General features: G+C 48.4%; 1 protein-coding gene across 6 annotated transcripts in view; it reads left to right on the top strand.

The window, feature by feature from the left end:
- The window catches only part of WASHC5 (WASH complex subunit 5), a 1,117,936-nt gene that overhangs the window by 124,548 nt on the left and 973,870 nt on the right, over nt 1–19,518 (top strand). For all 6 annotated transcript variants that reach the window (XM_069621617.1, XM_069621614.1, XM_069621616.1 and 3 more), the window contains one exon: nt 10,855–11,107. In XM_069621617.1, coding sequence (XP_069477718.1) covers nt 10,922–11,107 — 186 coding nt within the window. In that variant the 5' untranslated portion in view covers nt 10,855–10,921. The remainder of the gene's footprint in view (nt 1–10,854; nt 11,108–19,518) is intronic.

The raw sequence follows: 19,518 nt of genomic DNA, 5'->3' as shown, positions 1-19,518 counted from the left end.
CGGACAGCACGACAGCCATGTTCTATCTGAACAAGCAAGGGGGGACTCGTTCGCCAAATCTGTCCAAGCTTGCCCAGAAAATATGGATATGGGCACTCAGACGGAACATCTTCCTGTCATCGCAACATGTTCCAGGGGAGTTCAATTCCCTAGCGGATGCTCTAAGCAGAGACTCCCTCCCGGAAGAACACGAATGGGTCCTTCACAGAGACGTAGTAGAAGATCTCTTCTCTCAGTGGGGTTTCCCCACTATAGACCTATTCGCCACAAGCGAAAACAAACAATGCCCAGGATTTGCATCCAGGTTCCCCCAGCCGGACTCCCAAGGGAATGCCCTGTGGATGAACTGGTCAGGGATGTTTGCGTACGCTTTTCCACCAACTCCTCTCATCAGGAAGGTGGTGTACAAGATGAACAAGGAATCGACGACGCTCATCCTAGTTGCTCCCATGTGGGCGAGACAACCATGGTTTCCACACCTACGCAGGATGGCGGTGTGCGAGCCCATCAGACTCCCAGCCTGGTACAACCTACTGTCCCAGCAACAGGGTCAAACAGTGCATCAGGAACCCAACTCTATGAACCTAGCAGCATGGCTCCTGAAGTCATAGAGTTTGGACATCTCAAATTACCACAGAGGTGTATGGACATTCTAAAGGAGTCCAGGAAACCAAATACAAGGCACTGTTACTTTGATAAGTGGAAAAGATTTGTTATCTGGTGCCAGAATAAACAAATCAACCCGGTTGATTGCACTCCTTCCAACGTTGTGACATACATGCTCCACCTGCTGGATGCAGGGTTGGTTTTTAACTCGCTGAAAGTACACCTGGCAGCCCTCTCGGCTTACACCACATCCCATAACAAGGTCTTGTGGTGGAAAGTACCAGTGGTTAAAGCCTTCATGGAAGGAGTAAAGAGACTTCACCCTCCTATTTCGAACCCACCGCCAGGATGGGACCTCAACGTGGTGCTAGCTAAGCTCATGGGACCCCCATTCGAACCCATGCATAAAAGTAGTCTCAAACACCTGACTTATAAAACGGCCTTCTTAGTAGCCATTACCTCCATAAGAAGGGTCAGTGAAATTCAGGCTCTGTCAGTGCAGAATCCTTTCTTTACTATCCACAAGGAGAAACTGGTTTTACGCACACACCCTAGGTTCTCACCTAAATTCATATCCAAGTTCCATGTAAACCAGTCCATCGAGCTTCCGGCTTTCTTCCAATACCCGCAAAGCTCGGCTGAGGTGAAACTACACACCCTAGATGTGCGTAGGGCGGTCCTATACTATGTAAATAAAACCAGACCGCTAAGGAAAACAGATCAACTGTTTATCTCCGTAGCTACAGGCAAAGAGGGGGATCGCGTCTCTAAGGGCGCTATCTCGAAGTGGATTATCAACTGTATACAGCTGTGTTACTCTCTTTCTGAAAAGACTCTGCCTTTTACGCCAAGGGCCCACTCTACTAGAGGCATTGGTGCCACTCTGGCTTTCATTGCAAATGTTCCCCTCGACACCATTTGCAAAGCAGCTACTTGGAGCTCTATTCACACTTTTACTCAGCATTACTGCATTGACACTCATTCCAAGACAGATACACAAGTGGGACAAGCGGTTCTAAGACACTTATTTGCTCATGACCCTTCTCACATCCCACCTCCTTCTTCTGGTACTGCTCGCTAATCTATGCACAGCATGTGATCTAAGCAGATTCCACAAGCCTCAGAAGGATACATTACTCACCGTAATCGTATTTCTGATGCTTGTATCTGCTTAGATTCACATGCGACCCACCCTTCCTCCCCTCCGAGAGAAGGCGCATGATTACTGGTAGTCTTACCTTTCTGTCTATCTGCTTGGATTATCTGTACTCACGCTACTCCTCATGCTTCCTCATGTCGGGGAAAAAAAAATACAATCTGAGGATCCTAGACGCGTGAGGGATCTTGGGTACAGTGGACGTCACACTAGGGATAGTATTACTGGCACGCCTGTGTCGACGCCCATTTTCGACTTTCGAAAAACAAACTGTAATACTCCGCAGCTTCCACTAGATGTCGGCCTATGCACAGCATGTGAATCTAAGCAGATACAAGCATCAGAAATACGATTACGGTGAGTAATGTATCCCATCTCCCGCTACTCCAGAACAGGAAGGTCGTTGTTATGGTCACACCACCTGGTCAAGGAGTTCATCAAAGGACCTTTCAGTTTGTTACCGACGGTGGAGGCTCTGGCCCCGAGTGGGACCTCAATGTGGTGCTGACTAGCCTCCTGGGTCCACCGTTCGAGCCTATGCATTCTGTGCCACTGAAATTGTCGCGGAAAACAGTGTTTCTTGTGGCCATCACCTCGGCACGACGAGTGGGTGAGATCCAGGCCCTGTCTTGTAAACCACCTTAGTTGACATTCCACGAGACGAGGGTGGTGCTACGGATGCACCCCTCCTTCATGGCCAAGGTGCCGTCGGACGTTCTTCTAAACGTGCCCTTGGTGTTGCCTGTATTCTTCCTGACGCCTTTGTCGCTGGCTGAGCAGACTTTGCAGTTGCTGGATGTGGCTAGAGCGCTGAAGTTCTACGTGAACAGCACAAGAGTTTTCGGAATACGTTGCATCTTTTTGTGAACTTTGGCACTGTGAACCATGGGAAGGCCCTCTCCAAGGCTTCCATTTGCAGGTGGCTCTCCGGCTGCATCACCCATTGTCATTGGTTGGCAAACCGACCGTTGCCTCGCCATCCCAGCCCATTCAACCAGAGCAATTGCTGCAACTATGGCGTTCCTGTCTGGTGTGCCCCTGCTGACATCTGCAGGGCTACTACGTGGAGGTCGACGCACACCTTCATGAAGTTCTACTGCGTCAACAGGGATTCCAGGGATGTGTCCAGAGTCGGCCAAGCAGTGCTGCACAACCTGTTCGCTTGAAGTTGAGCCAGGAGGTAAGAGAAGTGCTTAATGAAGTTTACCCATGCTTACTGCACTGGTCAGTCTTGAATCTATTAAAGACAAAGAGGCCAGCATTATGCTTTTCTTTCTTTATTGCCGCCAATACAGCAATTCAGAATTTTAAACATTTAAGCCAACATATTTTTCTGTTTGAGGTAGCAAAAAGAAAACACTCCCAGTTTAAAGGTTTAACTTCAGTCCAAGAGGCTCAAAAACTGCCCAAAACTGCAAATCCCATGAGCCTCTCCCCTCCTAGTAGTCCTGAGGCTGTACTCTTTCCACCTATCCGGTGTCTGCCTCCTATATAAGAGTCTTCAACCCTGGGTTCCTTCCTCTTTCTTTGACTGCAACACAATCCAATGTCAACTTTTAACAAACCAACTTCTTGAACTCCACAGAGAGATATCTCCGATCTCTTGACTTGCGACTCCTATTGTCCAACGGGAGAACTTGCTTCATCGTGGCACGATGCTGCTGGCGTCCTCACGCAGGTTTCTGCTCATCTCCTCAGAGAGAGATAAATGCATCATGAGGGTGGGAATGCGGACCCTCGTCCCAAAGCAGAAGGCACAAGTAAAACACAATACTGTAATATTCCTCTTAGTTGCATTTAGCTGGGTGGGCTATAATGCTCGCCTACTTGTCTTTAATAGAATCAAGACTGACCAGTGCAGTAAGCATGGGCAATCTTCATTCTATGGCAAGACGGAGGCGAGCATTATGCTTGTTAAAAGCTCGCCACCAATCTTATTAGCCATGTCTGACACTGGTTTAAAATAGAACGTTTTAAACGTGGATTCTGAGGACCAATTGGCTGCTTTCATTATATCCTGCAAAGACACTCCTGCCAAAAATGCTCTAGAAGCCATCACGCCCCTCACAGAATGCGCGCCAAATCAGGTTAAATCTATGCCTGCCCACTGCATCACTTCTCTCACCCACCTGGCTATCGTCGCCGTGGCTATCGCATGATGGGGCTTCCTACATGCAATTAGCAGCTGGGTGACGCCAGGCGGCTTAATAAGTGCTGTCTTTGCCTCATAGTCCTTGATGCACTACTCTACACACAGTTTCTTATCAGGAAAGTATGGGTACGAAATTACTCTAGTGTCGGTTTTAGTCCTCTGCACTATGGTAAATGCCACCCCCTCTGGGTAGAATATCTTCCTGTCTATCTTCAGGGCTTTCACATCTGAAACCCTTCGACACGCTGTCAAACAAAGCAACATCGCTAACCTGCCCAAAAGCTGAGACCGAGAGGGGCACCCATTCTCTGGCCATCCCATAAATAATCGCAGGATGTCGCGGACGTCCCATAGGCTTGTGTACTTGGGTTCCGGTGGCCTCCTCAATTTGATCCCTCTCAGCAGCCTGTGAACTGATGGATGCTCTCCCACCGGATTACTCTCTGCCTTGTCATGACCTGCGGACAAAGCTGTTCTATACGCGCAACCTTCTTGGAACCTGGCAACTAGGAAATTAAGTATGTGCACTACAGGTGCCGAAACGGGATCCAACTGCTGGTCTGCGCACCATCGCGCCCAAGAATCACATGCTGAATTATAGCTCCTAATGGTGGAAGGTGCCCAGGAGTCTCTGATGCAGTCCGCAGCGAGCTGCGAAATGCCTGGCAGGTCCCATCTCTTCCTGAAATTCTGCAAGCTGTCGGGTGCAGGGTGCCCACCTCCACCAGTGGGTGACCCTGGCCGGCCAGGCTGAGGAGGAGGTCCGGGTGATTGTGGGACTATCCTCAGAAAATCAGAGGAAATTTCCATTGCAACTGGAAACCAGGACTGGGCCTTCCGGGACCACTAACTCTGCCTGCTCCCTGCAGGCTTTCGCTAGGACTCTCATGATCATGATGAATGGCGGGAACACATAATGCACTGATCCCGCCTAAGACTGGAGGAACGCATCTGTGCCCGCTGCCATCGTCCAGCTGAAATACCTGCACATCTGTGCGTTCAGTGTGGATGCAAATAGAACTGTATCTAGGGGCCCCCACACCTTGCAAGCTGTGAAATACCTGGGAAAGAAGATTCCAATCGCTGGATTCTGCTAGATAGCGCGAGTTCCAGTCTGCAACCTTGTTCTGTGCTCCTGGAAGATACTCCACTGCTACTGCTATCTGATGTTGTAGGTGTCATGATCTCTGCTTCCAAAAGGTCAGGGTTTTCCCAACTCCCTTGGAAGCAGATCCATAACCCAGGTTCCGAGTGCCAACCAGTCCCAATGGGGACCTTTTGGACCCAGTCCTGGCGCCAGTGGCACCAGGCTCATAAATATGCCCAGTCCCAGCGCTGGAAGCGCCGGGCTCATAATGCTTGGGTGGACTTACCTGCAGCAGACCATGCTGCTTACTTGCCTGCCAGTTGAGCCTCTGATCCTCTTCTGTTTGGAACTACTTTTCCTGTTGGGTGGGGCTGGAGCCACTCCCTAGATGCAGAACACTGGAACTCTTCTGGAAGGCAGGAACTCTTTTCTTACCAGGAACTCTTTTCTTACTTAGGCGTGGCTGTGGAAGGAGACACCTAAGCACTACAGGAGGCTATTTAAACCACACCCGGTGGATGAATCTTGCTTTGCGTTATTCTGCAGCAGAACGCTCATCGTGTCTTCTGCATCTGATCCTGGGCCTAAGGAAAAAGGCTTACCATCCTGAATCCAGTCTTCAGCAACACCTATAAAGACAAGAAAGAACAGGTTAGCATTCCGGCATCTGAAAGGCAAAGGCTTACCTACTCTTCGTGCGCTCCGGAGGTCTTCACACTGTATTCCGGCATCTGAAAGACAAAAGCTTACCAACTCTTCGCACGCTCCGGAGGCCGTCGGAGCTGCATCCCGCATCTGAAAGACAAAACAAGGTGCGTTTAAAGACATTGGGGAACTTTAATACTCACGTGCCATTACTCCTTTCCACATCTAACCCAGTGGGTACCCCGGCACCCTGCAGCCGCTCCGAACTTGTACCTGCAAAATAAAAAGACAGTTAGAGCGCATTGTGAAGCTGGCAACAAGCGCTTACTTACGTGCTTCCAGGCGCTTCTATTCATCACACGGGTTCCGGCGATGGCGGATGACGGGCTCCATCTTCAAGGCACTTCAGCCCGTCATCCGCCATCGCCGGAACCCTGCAAAACAAGAGACATCATTATTAAAGACTTTAAAGACATTTGAGTTACTCGAAACTTACCGTTCGTGCAGTAAACGACGGACAGCAGTCCTCTGAAGTCAAGAGGCCTGCGCTACCTATCCGGTGAAGAAACTGGTTACAGCACCCTGCCCCGAGGCAGATGGAGAGCTCGGCATTCACTTACCTAAGGTGAGAGCGTTAACCTGTGGGGGTCTACAGGAGAGGAGAAGAGGAAAGAGATAGGGACACCCCAATAACCCCAGTTCATTAACCCCGTATTTTCTATCTGCAGACATCTTACTCTGCACGTCAGGCATACAGGGCACAGAGGTCCAGCCCAAAGAGCCAACCGGGTGCTGCACATCACCTTTGAAGATACGGTAGTCGCCCAGTCAAGACCGGCGCCTCTGCGAGAATCAGGTGAGCGTTACAGTAGGCAATAGTGCCAGAAATCCTTTGCTAACTCTGCCAGCATCCTCTACTTGGTACCATCGAGCTTGTTGATAGAGCATACTGCTGAGATGTTGTCCATCTTCAACAACACGCAGCACTTGGCTCTGCCTTTGGTAAAGGCTTGCACTGCAAAGGAGCCTGCCAGTAACTAGAAACAGTTTGTGAAGCCGTAATTCGTCCTCGGACCATTTGCCCCCTGTCTTTGCTTGCTCGCATCTGACCCCACCCCCTCTCCTCCTCCCCAACAGCCATCCTGTGATGCTCGTGTAGGACTCTATTATCAAGTCTGGAACGTCGCTGAAAATGGCTTGACCTTTCCAGGCTTACATATTCTGCAGCCACCAGTGCAGTTCCTTCGTTGTCTAATGTTACTCGCTGGTGGTATCCTAGCCTCCCCTGCAGATGCTTGATTTTTGAGTCGCTGCAGCGCCCTGTAATTGAGCGGGCCTGGAAAAATGGCCTGGATGGAAGCTGCGAGCAGCCCCACTATCCTTGCTAGATTCCGAAGAGAAATTACTTTCTTCGCTAGAACCGCTCTGAGCTCCTCCTAGATCGCTCTCACTTTGTGATTTGGGAGCTCTAGAGTTGCACTTGCGGTGTCTATCGTGAATCCCGGAAATTCGATCCTCTGGACCGGCTGCAGCTGTGACTTGTCTAGATTCGCCAGAAATCCCAGCAAGGACAGCAGGGAGAAAACCCAACGCACATCCTTGGCTAGGGGGGTGCCGTCTGCACCTAGTACCAGGATATTGTCCAGATATATTATGATCCGGATCCCTCTCTCCGTTATGGCCGCGGCCACTGGTCGCATCAGCTTGATGAAGGGCCAAGGCACTGAGGCGAGGCTGAAAGGTAGGCAGTTGAAGCACCACACTTCCCCGTTCCAGCGAAAATGCAGAAATCTGCAATGCACTTCCGATATCGGTATTGACAGATAAGCGTCTTTGAGGTCCAGGCATGCTAGCCAGTCCCCTGTGCGCAGCAGGTCTCTGGGAAGATGGATCCCCTCCATCTTGAAGTGGTTGTCTTCAGCCATTCATTCAGGCTTTTCAGATTGATGGGTCAGACCTTTTCTTTCCTGTGCACAAGAAACATGCTGCTGATGAAACCCAGTTCTACCTGTGTCTGACGCTCTATTGTGTTATTTTGCTGTAGCTTCACTAACTCGCTGTGGAGCAGAGCCGCTTCTAGCGTCGGCATGTGAATCGCTTGCGGTTCTCGTCACTGAATGGGATCGCCTAGGAAATCTATGTGCAGCACAGCTACTGCGCGTCGCACCCATGCATCGCTGGATAAAGTATACCATGCGCTCAAACTGGAGAGTCCTGTCTCCCACTTGCATGTCGGATGTACTCAACGCCAGAGGCTCCAGGATGCCTGCAGGCCCCTCTCTGCCTGCAACCTCTTGGGAATCTCGCCCTGGAAGGGAAAAAGGCATCTTGCTGCCTCCCTTCCCAACTGTGCTCGATGACCCTGTGGTCTGCGATGGAAGGCAAAGCAACCGGACGCTCGACCCCGGTGACGTCCGGTCTCTGCAAAAACACAGCCCTGGGAAGATCCTCCGTATAGAACTTTGTGCTTTCTCGAGGGCGGAGTAGGTTCCTACGAACTGAGCCATTTCCTTGGCGAATGCTTCACCGAAGAGAAGTCCATTGGCTCCTTGACCTGCCTCACAGGACGAGAGGTCACTCAATTTAGAGTCGTGTTTTTTTTTTTTTAAAATTTTTTTTTAATTAGGCTTCTCCTTCTCTCTGAGAGGGTGCAGTTGGCATTCCCCAACAAGCAAACTGCGCGCTGCGCCCAGTTGGCCAAGGCGATGGGGTTTATCGGGGTCCTGGTATCTTTGGCCTTCTCCGCAAGGTCCATGATCTTCGCTAATGTACCCGCCAGACCGAGTACCTTGTCCTGGCATCCTCTCCATGCCCTGTCCACACCCTGCCGGACGTCCCTCGAGGCCTTTGTCACAAAGGTGACCATTTTCGGGTCAAGGTCAGGGGTCTCCCATAACTTATCGGGCAGCTCTGAACGGGGGCATTCTGCTCTCATGCGCAAACGTACCTCCTTGTCCAGGGGCTTTCTTAGTGCTGCGCCATGTAGAGCGACACCCTGGGTGAAGGCACCCATTCTTCGGGGTCGAACATGTCATTCGTATCCTCCTCTTCATTGAGGGTCGGTGTCTGCTGCATGGTGCCCAGGGAGGTCCTCCTCCCCTCCATCATCGGGCAAGTAGCCCTCATCTGTCCCCTGGATTATTCACCCCTGGGGCAGGGGGTCTGGACTGGCGTTCTGCTGTCTTTGCCAGGAAGGCCTTCTTAAGTCTTGTGACTGGGTTGTCTGCCTTTTGGGGGTTGCGGTAAACCTTCCTTTCCTTGCTCAGGGGGGGGGGGGGGGTCAAAGAGTCTCTGCTCTTCCGAGCTGTATGCCCCTGCTCAACCCCTTCCTGGAGGTGTCCAGCCGACATGCCTTCGCCTGGGCCAAGTGCCCGCTTCTTCTAGCATACATGCTTCCAGCCTGTGCGCCATTGGCTGCACGCCCTCTTCGACTGCTTGGGACAGCGAATCTTCCCAACACCCTTTTAAAACTGAGCGACAGCTCTGTCTCTTGCTTGAAGGGTTCTCTCCCCCTCCCCCGCCACCCCTCCCACTCCTCTTCGCTATATTCTGGTGTTGTGGAGTGATCCTCCCCATATTGAGCCATCTTGCCTTGTGTTAGCAGAGCTAACTGTCTAGTGCCGGCTGACTGGGCTCAGTCTGTAGCAGCTGTATTCACTGGCTGCAGGCCTTCCACAGACACGAGGCTCAGCTGCTGATGATTGCAAGCTCTCTGCTTCAGCAGCTGACAAAGCAGGCCCTGCGTTCGTGTCTTTCTTCATTTTATAAGTATTTTTTAATGTATTCATGTATTTTTATGGTGGGCACACTCTCTGCAACCCGTCTCTCGTCTCCACTCTAGAGAAAGCAGTGCGAATTAACTGAAGGGCCCGAGGGATAACGGTAGGTTAGTAAAACCTCTGCTCCCCCGGGTCCTAAAGCGTGCCTCTCAAGCGATGACACGCTGTGGAGCGGGCCGGCTGCCTCATGCCAGCGAATGCGCTTGTGACTCCGGCCCGCCTCCACATCTGACTGTAAGGAAGTTAGGTACATGTAATTAGAAGCAGCGTTCGCTGCACTCATTAGTATGTAAACCCTTCAACATATGCGCGCAGCGTTAATATAAGTATATAAGAATGTTTAAACACGCGTGCTGCGACAATACATGTAAATACTTAGTACCGTATGAACTGAATGGAAAATGATGAGGAAAAACACTAAACTGATGTATGGCAGCAAAAAGAAAGAGGAAGGAACCCAGTGTTGGGGACTCTTATACAGGAGGCAGGCACCGGATAGGTGGAAAGGGTACAGCATCAGGACTACCAGGATGGGAGAGGCTCATGGGATTTGCAGTTTTGGGCAGTTTTTGAGCCTCTTGGACTGAAGTTAAACCTTTAAACTGGGAGTGTTTCTTTTTGCTACCTCAAACAGAAAAATATGTTGGCTTAAATGTTTCAAATTCTGAATTGCTGTATTGGCGGCAATAAAGAAAGAAAAGCATAATGCTCGCTGCCGTCTTGCCATAGAATGTTGAGATGCTTAATGTTGAGTCTTGACGCCTCCCGTGGTTGTGTATGTGTGTACTGCGAGGTATTCTTTATTCATGAACATGTGAATCCATGCCAGACCCCATGCTGGAGAAGGAACAAGTTACTTACCTGTAACTGTTGTTCTCCGGCATGGATTCACATGCAAATCCTCCCGCTACCCCTCTGAGGCTCTTCTCCTGGTCCTACTGCCACTTTACCTGCTACCAAATCTGAAGATGGCTGCCAGAGGAGGGGCTTAGTTGGAGGGCAGTCATTGGCTGTGGGCCGTATGACTCGGAGACCAGTGATTGGTTGTTAGGAAAATGACAGTTCAGAAGTGAAACTGATTTTTTTTTCTTTACCGAGGATTCCCAGCCTGACGACTGGGAATATTCATGAGCATGTGAATCCATTCCAGACCCATGCTGGAGAATAGTTACAGGTAAGAAACTTGTTCCTTATTTTATCAGTAGTATTTATGTAAGATGATCTGATTATATTGCTGTATATTTTTTTTTATATTAAGTACAATTATTTAAACTTGAAGTCTTCCATTTAATGATTGTTGATATTCATCAATAAAGTACAAACATTGGAAAATCCAATAAAGCTGACACAGTATCAAGCCTTAATATGTGCTTTTTTTGTAAATGGTAAGCTTTGCCATCTAATAACATACTAATTGTGTAATTTTCAGGTGTCACCACACTGAGATACTTCAGCATCTTCCCTGCTTGACCGCAGATTAGGAATCTGCCTTCACAATGGTGGATTTTCTAGCTGAGAACAATCATTGTGGTCAGGCCATTCTGCGGATCGTCTCTCGTGGGAATGCCATCATTGCTGAATTTCTCAGGCTCTCTGAGTTTATTCCAAGTGTTTTTCGACTGAAAGACAAAATTGAGCAGCAGAAGTATGGAGATCTCATATTTGACTTTAGTTACTTTAAGGTAAAAACATGTATGATCTGCCGCTAGATCTGTTTCTATTTGGAGAGCTGCATGATTTTGGTTATGTATTGTCTGTTCTTTCTATTCGGCAGAACTTACTTTACACAAAGTAAAAAGGTCATTCTATTTTAGAAATGAGATTGCAAGCTTCAGTGTCTTCATCCCGCATATATTTGCGTTATACCTGACAAGCCAGGCATGCATTTCCAGTAGGGCATCAAATATCTAACACCTGGAACTTCATTAGTCTGGGACAAGAAGTAGCTGCAAAAAGTTTACAAATCAAAACCCCAGAATTTCAACAGTTTGCAATCAATCATTACCAATCGGATAAAAAACGAAATGGTATTGCATGTAACAGACAACATTTACATTTATTCTATTCAGGATAATAATCCCAAAAGCCAACACTAACATATACAAGTCAACTACTTCTACGAACTTCCTTCAATAAACCCTCTTCCACAATAGGATCTCCACCCACCTCCTTTGACCTTACTGCCACCTTCTTTACCTCCTTCTTCCCTTCTGGTCTCATCTCTCCTCACTTTCCTAGTACCTCTGCACGGTTCCACTCTAGCAATTTGCTTGCTCTGCTTCCACTCCAATAGCCACAAACTGCCCTCTGTCATTTGGCTTTATATACAGTCTTTGCTTCTCTCCTAGAATGTTTTCGAGACTCATGGTTTGCACTCATGGCCTGTGGGGAGGGGTAATCTGCGATTGGCTGAGACCATATAAGAGGTGGAGTGCCCATTTTGGAAAATTACTTGGCAGCCCTGCCTCTGCCTCCTTGTTTGTCTGCAATCACCTCCTCCTGTGTGTTTAACAGGCAATTACCCCCTTTGTTGTCAACTCGTGGTTGTCTCCTCCTCTAATGCTCTTCTAAGTCGTGGTGGGGCCATGGCAAAGCCTAGTAGGTCGGTCAGGCAATTTTCAGCTCCTTTATCAGAGAGGGGCAACAATTTCGCTTTCCCACCTAAGTCAATGAGAAGGAGGTGGGGTGCACCTTCTCATTTATGGACACGGTTTGTAGGTGCTCTTGTGTGGCTCCCTGCGAGGTTTAATATCCACCTGTGTGGGTTGCTTGGTCTCTACCCAACCCCCATCTCTCCTGTCCCCATGGTAGCGATTGGATCAACCTAGTCTCTAGTTTTCCTTCAGATTACCACCCATTCTAGGCACTGGCCCTGTGCTAGTAATGAGGTGAGGCAGAGTAGGGCGTTCCGTTCTGATTTCACACACCTGACATACCTTCCCAATCACGCAGTCTAAGAGGTGTAACAGTAAAGCACACTGTGAGTCGGAGCCAGAGAAGGAACACCCGTTGGAGGTCGAGCAGCCAAGCGAACTGGGTCGCCTGGAAACCCCCGTAATCAATCAGCAGAGAACGATGCGCTAAGAGCCTGGGGTGGAAAGGCTGCAGATCGTGCTGTGTCTCCGTAGAACCCGAAGGGAGCTGCTTGGAGAACCAGCCTTCCAAGTGAAAGCCTGGCACAGGAGCTTGTTCCACTGGGTGTGTTAAGGTCCAGGAGTATCAATGGGGCAACAGAGAAGACCCTGACCTCGGCACGCAACAAGCGATAAAGAGAAACGCAGCTGGTGAGTTCTAAGCAGAAAGGAGCCTGGTTTGTGAAAGGCGCGAGGCGCAAATGAAATACAATGTTGCAAAACAAGGATCCACACATTGCTCCAGATAGGATTTTTTATATGGGAGTATTTTACTCCCTATTTTTTTTGAAAGTTGGGAGTAAAATGTTTTTTTAGGGAGTAAAAATGTAAGTTAATTTCCCAATCTGAGTATTTTATAAGCAAGTAAAAAATTTTTAACTGGGTAACGCAATGGTTTTTGTAATCATTATTTCTTTGCACCTAGTTATTCATACACATTAAAAAGATACATGGTTACTTCTTCCAATTGGGCAGTAATAGCAATTTCGTCCTGTGGTACTAGGTGCACTGCTGGTCCAAACATATTCTTGGAGCTGTGTGGGTGAAAACATGAGCACAAGGTCATCTGTGTTTGTTTCCCTTTTTTATTTTATATTTCTACTCCGTTTTTTATTTTTTGGGAGTATGTGCCTATTTTGTGGGCGTAAAATTGGCCAATACACACCTTTTTCTGTATAGCTGGATACGCGTATTGCGAGAGACGTGAGGAAGATGAAAGCTTCAATTCTCCATTGTTGAAAAGTGTGATCCAAAACAAAGTGATGGCGAGAAAGTGTGGACGTTTCCACGAGCAAAGTATACATTTCTTAGGATTTTAATTAGAGGCAGCTTTACGAAAGGGAAGAAAGCTGTGCAAAGGCTTGAAATGTGAGCCAAAGTGAAATGAGACTTTTTGTAATGCCGGAGTCATTCAAAAGGGTCGAGGACCCGTTGTGAGAGTTGAGAGGAGGGTCTGGAACTCATGAGAAGAATTGTACTGAAGGTGCCGAGGTCACAACCAAGTGAAATATAGTACAAGCAGCACAAATGAATAAACAATCTAGGTAAGAGTGTTCCTGCACAAGGCCAGTCAAGAAAATGTTTTTTTGTGAAGGTCTCTGTTACTACATGAAGGATTGGTGAACTTTTCGTGAAGGGAATCCCCACTGAGCCTTAATGACAGTGGTCCCGCAACAGGGCTGATGAATACTGTGCATTTGCGATGGTCCCCGTCATCATTGAACGAATAGTGAACCATTGGCAAAGGGAACCCCAGTGTGAAATACCTGTTGAACTATATGAATTACAAAGCAGGAGAGGCAAGCCTGAATTAGCTATATGATAGCGTATTGTGTGGCCTCTGAACAAGGGGAGGGGAGCCTGGAAGAACTGTATGTGAACAAGCCACCCAAGCGCCTAACAAACTCTGGTTACTCGAGCTTGGGGAAGAGAGTGTCCTTCAACTTTTCTTTGATGCACCCTTTTTGTTTTGAACTATTTCCCACCAGATGGTTATTGTGAGGGCAAGCATAGGTTTCTGACATAGACATTTCTTTATTTTGACTACACTGACTTGGACTAGTTATTTTCATTGGATGGTCAAGACCCCGCCCATTATAGAATTGGGGACAGATGGGAAGTCTCCAACTCCTCATTTTAATAAAGGTGTTGAACTTGGATCTTTATGACTGACTTGTGATACCTTCTCTATTGTGAGTCAGCCATGGTGTGAGAGGTCCTAGATGATGTCAAGGTTTCTAGCTGAAAAAGAATAGGGGAGAGTATCGGGTCGGAACTGGATAAGCAGTAGAAGAGATGGGGGGGGGGGGGTGGCTTCTGGCAGGGAAGAAGAGCACCTCTGTTTTGGTACAGTTTAACATCAGAGAGTGTGAAGCTAGCCAATATTTAATGACAGATGGTTGGGAATCTCAATAGAGAGATCGGGGGAGGGTTCAGGAAATGAAAAGAAGATTTTAGTGTCATCTGCAAAGAGTTGGTTATGAGAACCTAAAGGAGGAGATTAGTGCCCCAAGAGCAGAGGTGTAGAGTTTAAAGAGGGGCGCATGACCGAGCCTTGTCGAACAGCAACAGTTGGAGGAGTGAGTTGACTGCTGTTGTTCCAGGAGACAGAGAATTGGCGAGGTAGCAAGTAGGATTTAATCCAGCCAAGAGCTTGATCACAAATCCCAAGAAAAGAGAGTATTAAAGAGATAAGTGTTAAAGGCAGCGGACAGGTCGAGGAGAATTAGGATGGAGGATAGGTTGAAGTGCTTGGCAGAGGCGATTAAGTGAGACCTTCATGAGGTGAGTTTCTGCGGAGTGACTGGAGTGTAAACCTGCTTGCAGGGCTCCTCGAAAGATGTGGGTGCGTTAAAAAAAACTTGTAAGACTGATAAACCTAACCCTTCAAGCACTTTATAGTAGTGTGGAAGGAGAGCCGGTAGGTACGGGACAGTCTTTTGTTCTTTTTTGTGGAAGAGGGATGACTATGGTCATTTTGAAAATGGAGGGAAAGCAAGCGAGTCGAAGGACGGGTTGAATAGTTCAGCGAGGTGAGAGGCCACTAAAGGGGCAATAGGCTTGATTAGCTGAGGAGCAAGATGGTCTGATCGGGCACAAGAGGGGTTAGCCTCCATCAGTAGAGATTGGACTTGTTCAGTATTCGTGTGACTAAAGTGGGAGATGTAGGCAGAGGGTGATCGTAGAATAGGCAGAGCATAGAATGTAGGAGGAGGGAGGGTGAGTAAGGTCAGACTAGAGTCTTTAATTTTGGACATTTTTGCAGCAACGCATTCAGCTAGGTCATTAGCTGTGAGAGTGGATAGTCCTAGGTTTAGGAGTGAGTTTAGGGTGCCCTTTAGGGGTTATGTAATTTTACCAACGGACATTACAGAGTAGTACATTTCATTGCGGCCAAAACACAGAAAAACCATTTTATTTTTTATTTGGGGTGGCCATTCCTCCGCCCCCCTCCATGCACCACGATGTTCCACCCTTTATAACGCCACCTCACCTCATCCTGACCCATTTTAACCCCTTTCCCCACTACCCTTTATATTTATTTAATATTTTCGGTATTCTAGTCCGTGGTGAAATTTACCATTCTGTAATGTTTGATAAATTGACTGGGTACCCCTTTAGCCAGCGTGGATATGTGGAGTGAGTCAATGATGGTGTGGTGAAATTACATTTTCCTCGATCAAGAGGACGAGAATGTTCAGGGCAAAAAGGTAGAGTTGCAGGTCCTCATGCGAGTTGGTACGCCTCCATTTGCTCATCAGCCGATGCGTGTCTGTGCGGAAACCGCATGTGAATGGGGTGGCTCATGGTAGAGGACGCTGAGACATAGGGGTGAAAGTTGGCAATGGCAAGTGAGAAGAATGAGTCATATAATGGGGATTGGAATTTGGAGAAGGCAGCTGTGGAAGAGGCATTGGGTGAAGGAGAGTGAGAACTGTAGGTCCGAGGGGGTGGGAGGGGGGAGGAGGAATGCAGAAGATTTTCATTTCCTTTTTATTAATAGTGGGTGAAGCAAGTAGTGAGAAGTCAGATGGTGGTGGAAACGAGTGATAAAATGAGGATGGTGTGACAGTAGTATAATTGGCTGAGAGAAAGGTGGACATGAAAAGTTGTGGGTCAGTAGGTTATAATTGGAGGAGAGCGTGGCCACTAAGAAGACTGACGTTCAGATTTCTGAGAAGTCGTTGGAGATGGAAAGTTAGTCACCTAAGAGAATGAGGTGATGTTTAGTGGAAAGGGAACCAAGGAGTTGCCAAAGTTCATCAAAGAATGGTCTATGAGGGCGATAGATGGAGATGTGAACCGAGTGAGCTGGAGCAATAATAGAGATGGTGAATTCAAAAGAGGATAGAGAGGACTGTTAGGCAATAATTTATGTAGTAACCCTGTGGGAGACTACACAACACTTGTCCTCTTGGTATTAGGTAACCCGCCTGTACTACACAACTTGGTAGTGTGACTGAACAGCCAGGCATATCTCAAGAGGGGTAAATGAGCTGTAGAGCTGTAGCAATTAAATCCCCGTATCCAAGTATTGTTTATAAATTATTTGTTTAGTTAACAGTACTTTTTAAATAAGCATTCTTTAAAAAGGGCAATATATGTAACAATCAAATTATACTTTTCCAGAATTAATACAAGCTACTAGATGCTCTTTAGAGATGCTTCTTACACACTTCCTACACCCTGAGGTGACTTCACTAACTAGGACAGTAATGGCATTTCTGATGTTTGTTAATCTGCTTAGAATCACATGCTGTGCATATGGTCCGACATCCAGTGATTACCGTAGAGTATTGCATCTTGTCTTTCGAGAATCGAAAAGGGACATAGACATGGGCGTGCCTGTAACACTTATCCCTATGTGACGTGTAGTGTACCCAAAATCCCCTCACGTGCCGAAGTCCCTCAGATTGTTTTTTTCCATCCAGCATACTGGGCGCCTTGATGCAGAGCTTGTCAAAGACTTAGCTTATTTTCCCCTCGACCTTTGGTCGAATAATTTATATAAAATATCCGTATCACCCTATCCGTCCCTATCCGTCCCTTGTTTTTCGACGGCTGTTAGACCTCTGCCGAAGACCTTCAAGAACTCGACCGACGGTGATCCAGTCGGCACTTTACAAATTGAGAATGTCTTTCCCTTTCCTTCCTCTTTCCCTTTCGGTCTTCGTCGCTCTACCCATCCTCGGCTATAGAGAGGACTCCATTTAGGTTTTGCCCTAATTGTAGGAGCAAATTCCCTTGGAAAGATGGGCACAAACGGTGTAACTGGTCCTTGCCGTTCGATCACAAGGAGGAAGGATGCATGGCTTGTAAGCTCCTCGATCCTAAGACATTAAAGGAGCGTAGAGTCAAGAGGTGGGCGGCCTACAGTATGTCGAATGCCGCATTTTCTCCCGCTGCCGCAGCCACCGAATGTTACGGCGAGACTGACGATCATACCTCCGAACCGGAGGTTGTTGACCTTTCGACGGAACGCTCCCATTTCGCATCGTCTGTCCCCGGCCCCGCTAGGCACTGCTATGGGGAAGTCACACCCCGGTGACAAAGACAAACATGTAAACGGCACAAAGCACACAACCCCAAGTCAATCTTCGGCCAGGTTGAAGAAGACTTTAGCGCCAACGGGTACACCGGAAGCTCCGGCTGCACCCGCCGACCGTCAGGATCGGCAGCCCTCCCTGCAGCCGCAATTGCGCCTAGCAACCGGGAAATCGAAAACAAAGGGCGCTATCTCCAATATATCAGGTTCCACCGAGACACATTGCAAGAAGGCGTCCGGCGACGATAGGGTTCCGGTTGCGCCGAAGAAGCCGGTCGCACATGACAAGGCCCCGGCACCACCAAAAAAGGCAACCGTTGAGGACAAGACCCCGACACCGGCGAAGAGGATCCCCTTGCAGGCTGAAGCTACGCGCCTCCCCACCATGGAGGACGTCGCCGGCAGCTTAGCCAGGATTGTCGCTGCCGATTCTCAGAAGCGGCAGGCCGGGGATGTGCCGAGGCCCACAGAAAGGCCCAAGGATCCGTCGAGGTCCAAGGATGGCCTAAGGGGGGTACCGGAACCCACCCATAAGTCTAAGGAGAAGCACCGACATGTCTCACCTGTCGGTGCCCCAGGAGGAGTTCTCTGAGGGCGAAGGACTATTCTCGACGATGAGACGTCGACGCTTTTTGACGGATGAATATGATCAAGACATTTTTCCACCTCTAGACCATTCAAGGTCCTCGGTTTGGACTGGAGAAAAGTTTGAGAACTGTATGGAAAGGCTGGACAGGTTTGTTTCCTGTTCAGAACAACCCAGGCCAAGGGGATGAGAGCCCTGTGGACCCCAAAGCTATGCTCCCAAGACGTTTTGACCCCTCTTTAGAAGAGGATGTATACAATTACGACCTAACAGAGGATAACATTCATGCTGGTGCCCAGGATGAGGAATTCATCAACCCTGAGGACATGCATGAGCCCATAGAGGGCTGGGAAGAAAGCCCAGATGTGGGTGACCCACCCCCCCCAACAATGGCAATTTCTGGATCTTCAAGACCCTGATGTCCTGTCCCTGGACTCTTCCCCAGTCAATAACCATCGCAAGTGGATGACCAATTGACTTCTAACGTAATGTTACATAAAGCAGCTGATCATTTTAAGATTGCTACGTATGAGGCGTGCCCCGAAGCTGACTTCATGGAAGACCTCCTTAACGAGAAACAACTGGCCAGCCAGGCCATTTCCCTCCTCAACTCAATTAAGAAACGTCTGGCGCCATCCTTATCGACACCGGCTCTCACAAGAGGTGTCAACCCGCGAATAGAAAAACGTTTGCCCTTCTCCATCAGACCCTTTTTATATCAGAGGTCATTCCACCCTAGACTCCCTGGTGGTGGCTAGTACGCAAAAGCAGACAGGGGTCCCTTTGTCAAGCGGCGAGGCACCCCTGATGAGGAAGGTAAACAACTTTACGGCCTTGGAAAAAGGATCACGGTTGCGGCCGCGTTCTCTACGCGCATTGCCAACAATACCTTGTTGGCCAGCTACGCCGATGTCCAGTGGGCTTTACTACAGGAAGGCATACAGGAGGTTCCCGAACCCCTACGTACTCGTCTCCTCTTCACTATCTCTGAAGGCAGACAGATGAACCAGAGCATTCTTAAGAATACTTTGGATTCCGCAGGAACGGCTGGTCGATCCCTGGCTCAGGCACACTCCTAAAAAGACATACTTGGCTATTTAACTCTGCATTTAAGCCAGAGACGCAAGCATCACTAATAAACAAACCCGTGGAAGAATCCAACCTGTTTGGGAAGGGGGTAGATAAGGCCCTTGAAACCGCAAAAAAAAGGAGCATGACCCCTTAAAGACACTGGACCAGATCACACAAAGACCCTCTACAAGAAGAGGATCTGGGTACAAGCAGCTTTTTCATTATCTACTCTTCCCTCAGCAACAATACTCATCGGGA

Source organism: Ambystoma mexicanum, chromosome 5q, assembly GCF_040938575.1.
Source record: "Ambystoma mexicanum isolate Mex_15411 chromosome 5q, UKY_AmexF1_1, whole genome shotgun sequence".
NCBI lineage: Eukaryota > Metazoa > Chordata > Amphibia > Caudata > Ambystomatidae > Ambystoma > Ambystoma mexicanum.
The sequence above is the reverse complement of the archived record's forward strand: the minus strand, read 5'-3'. Positions and strand labels throughout refer to the sequence as shown.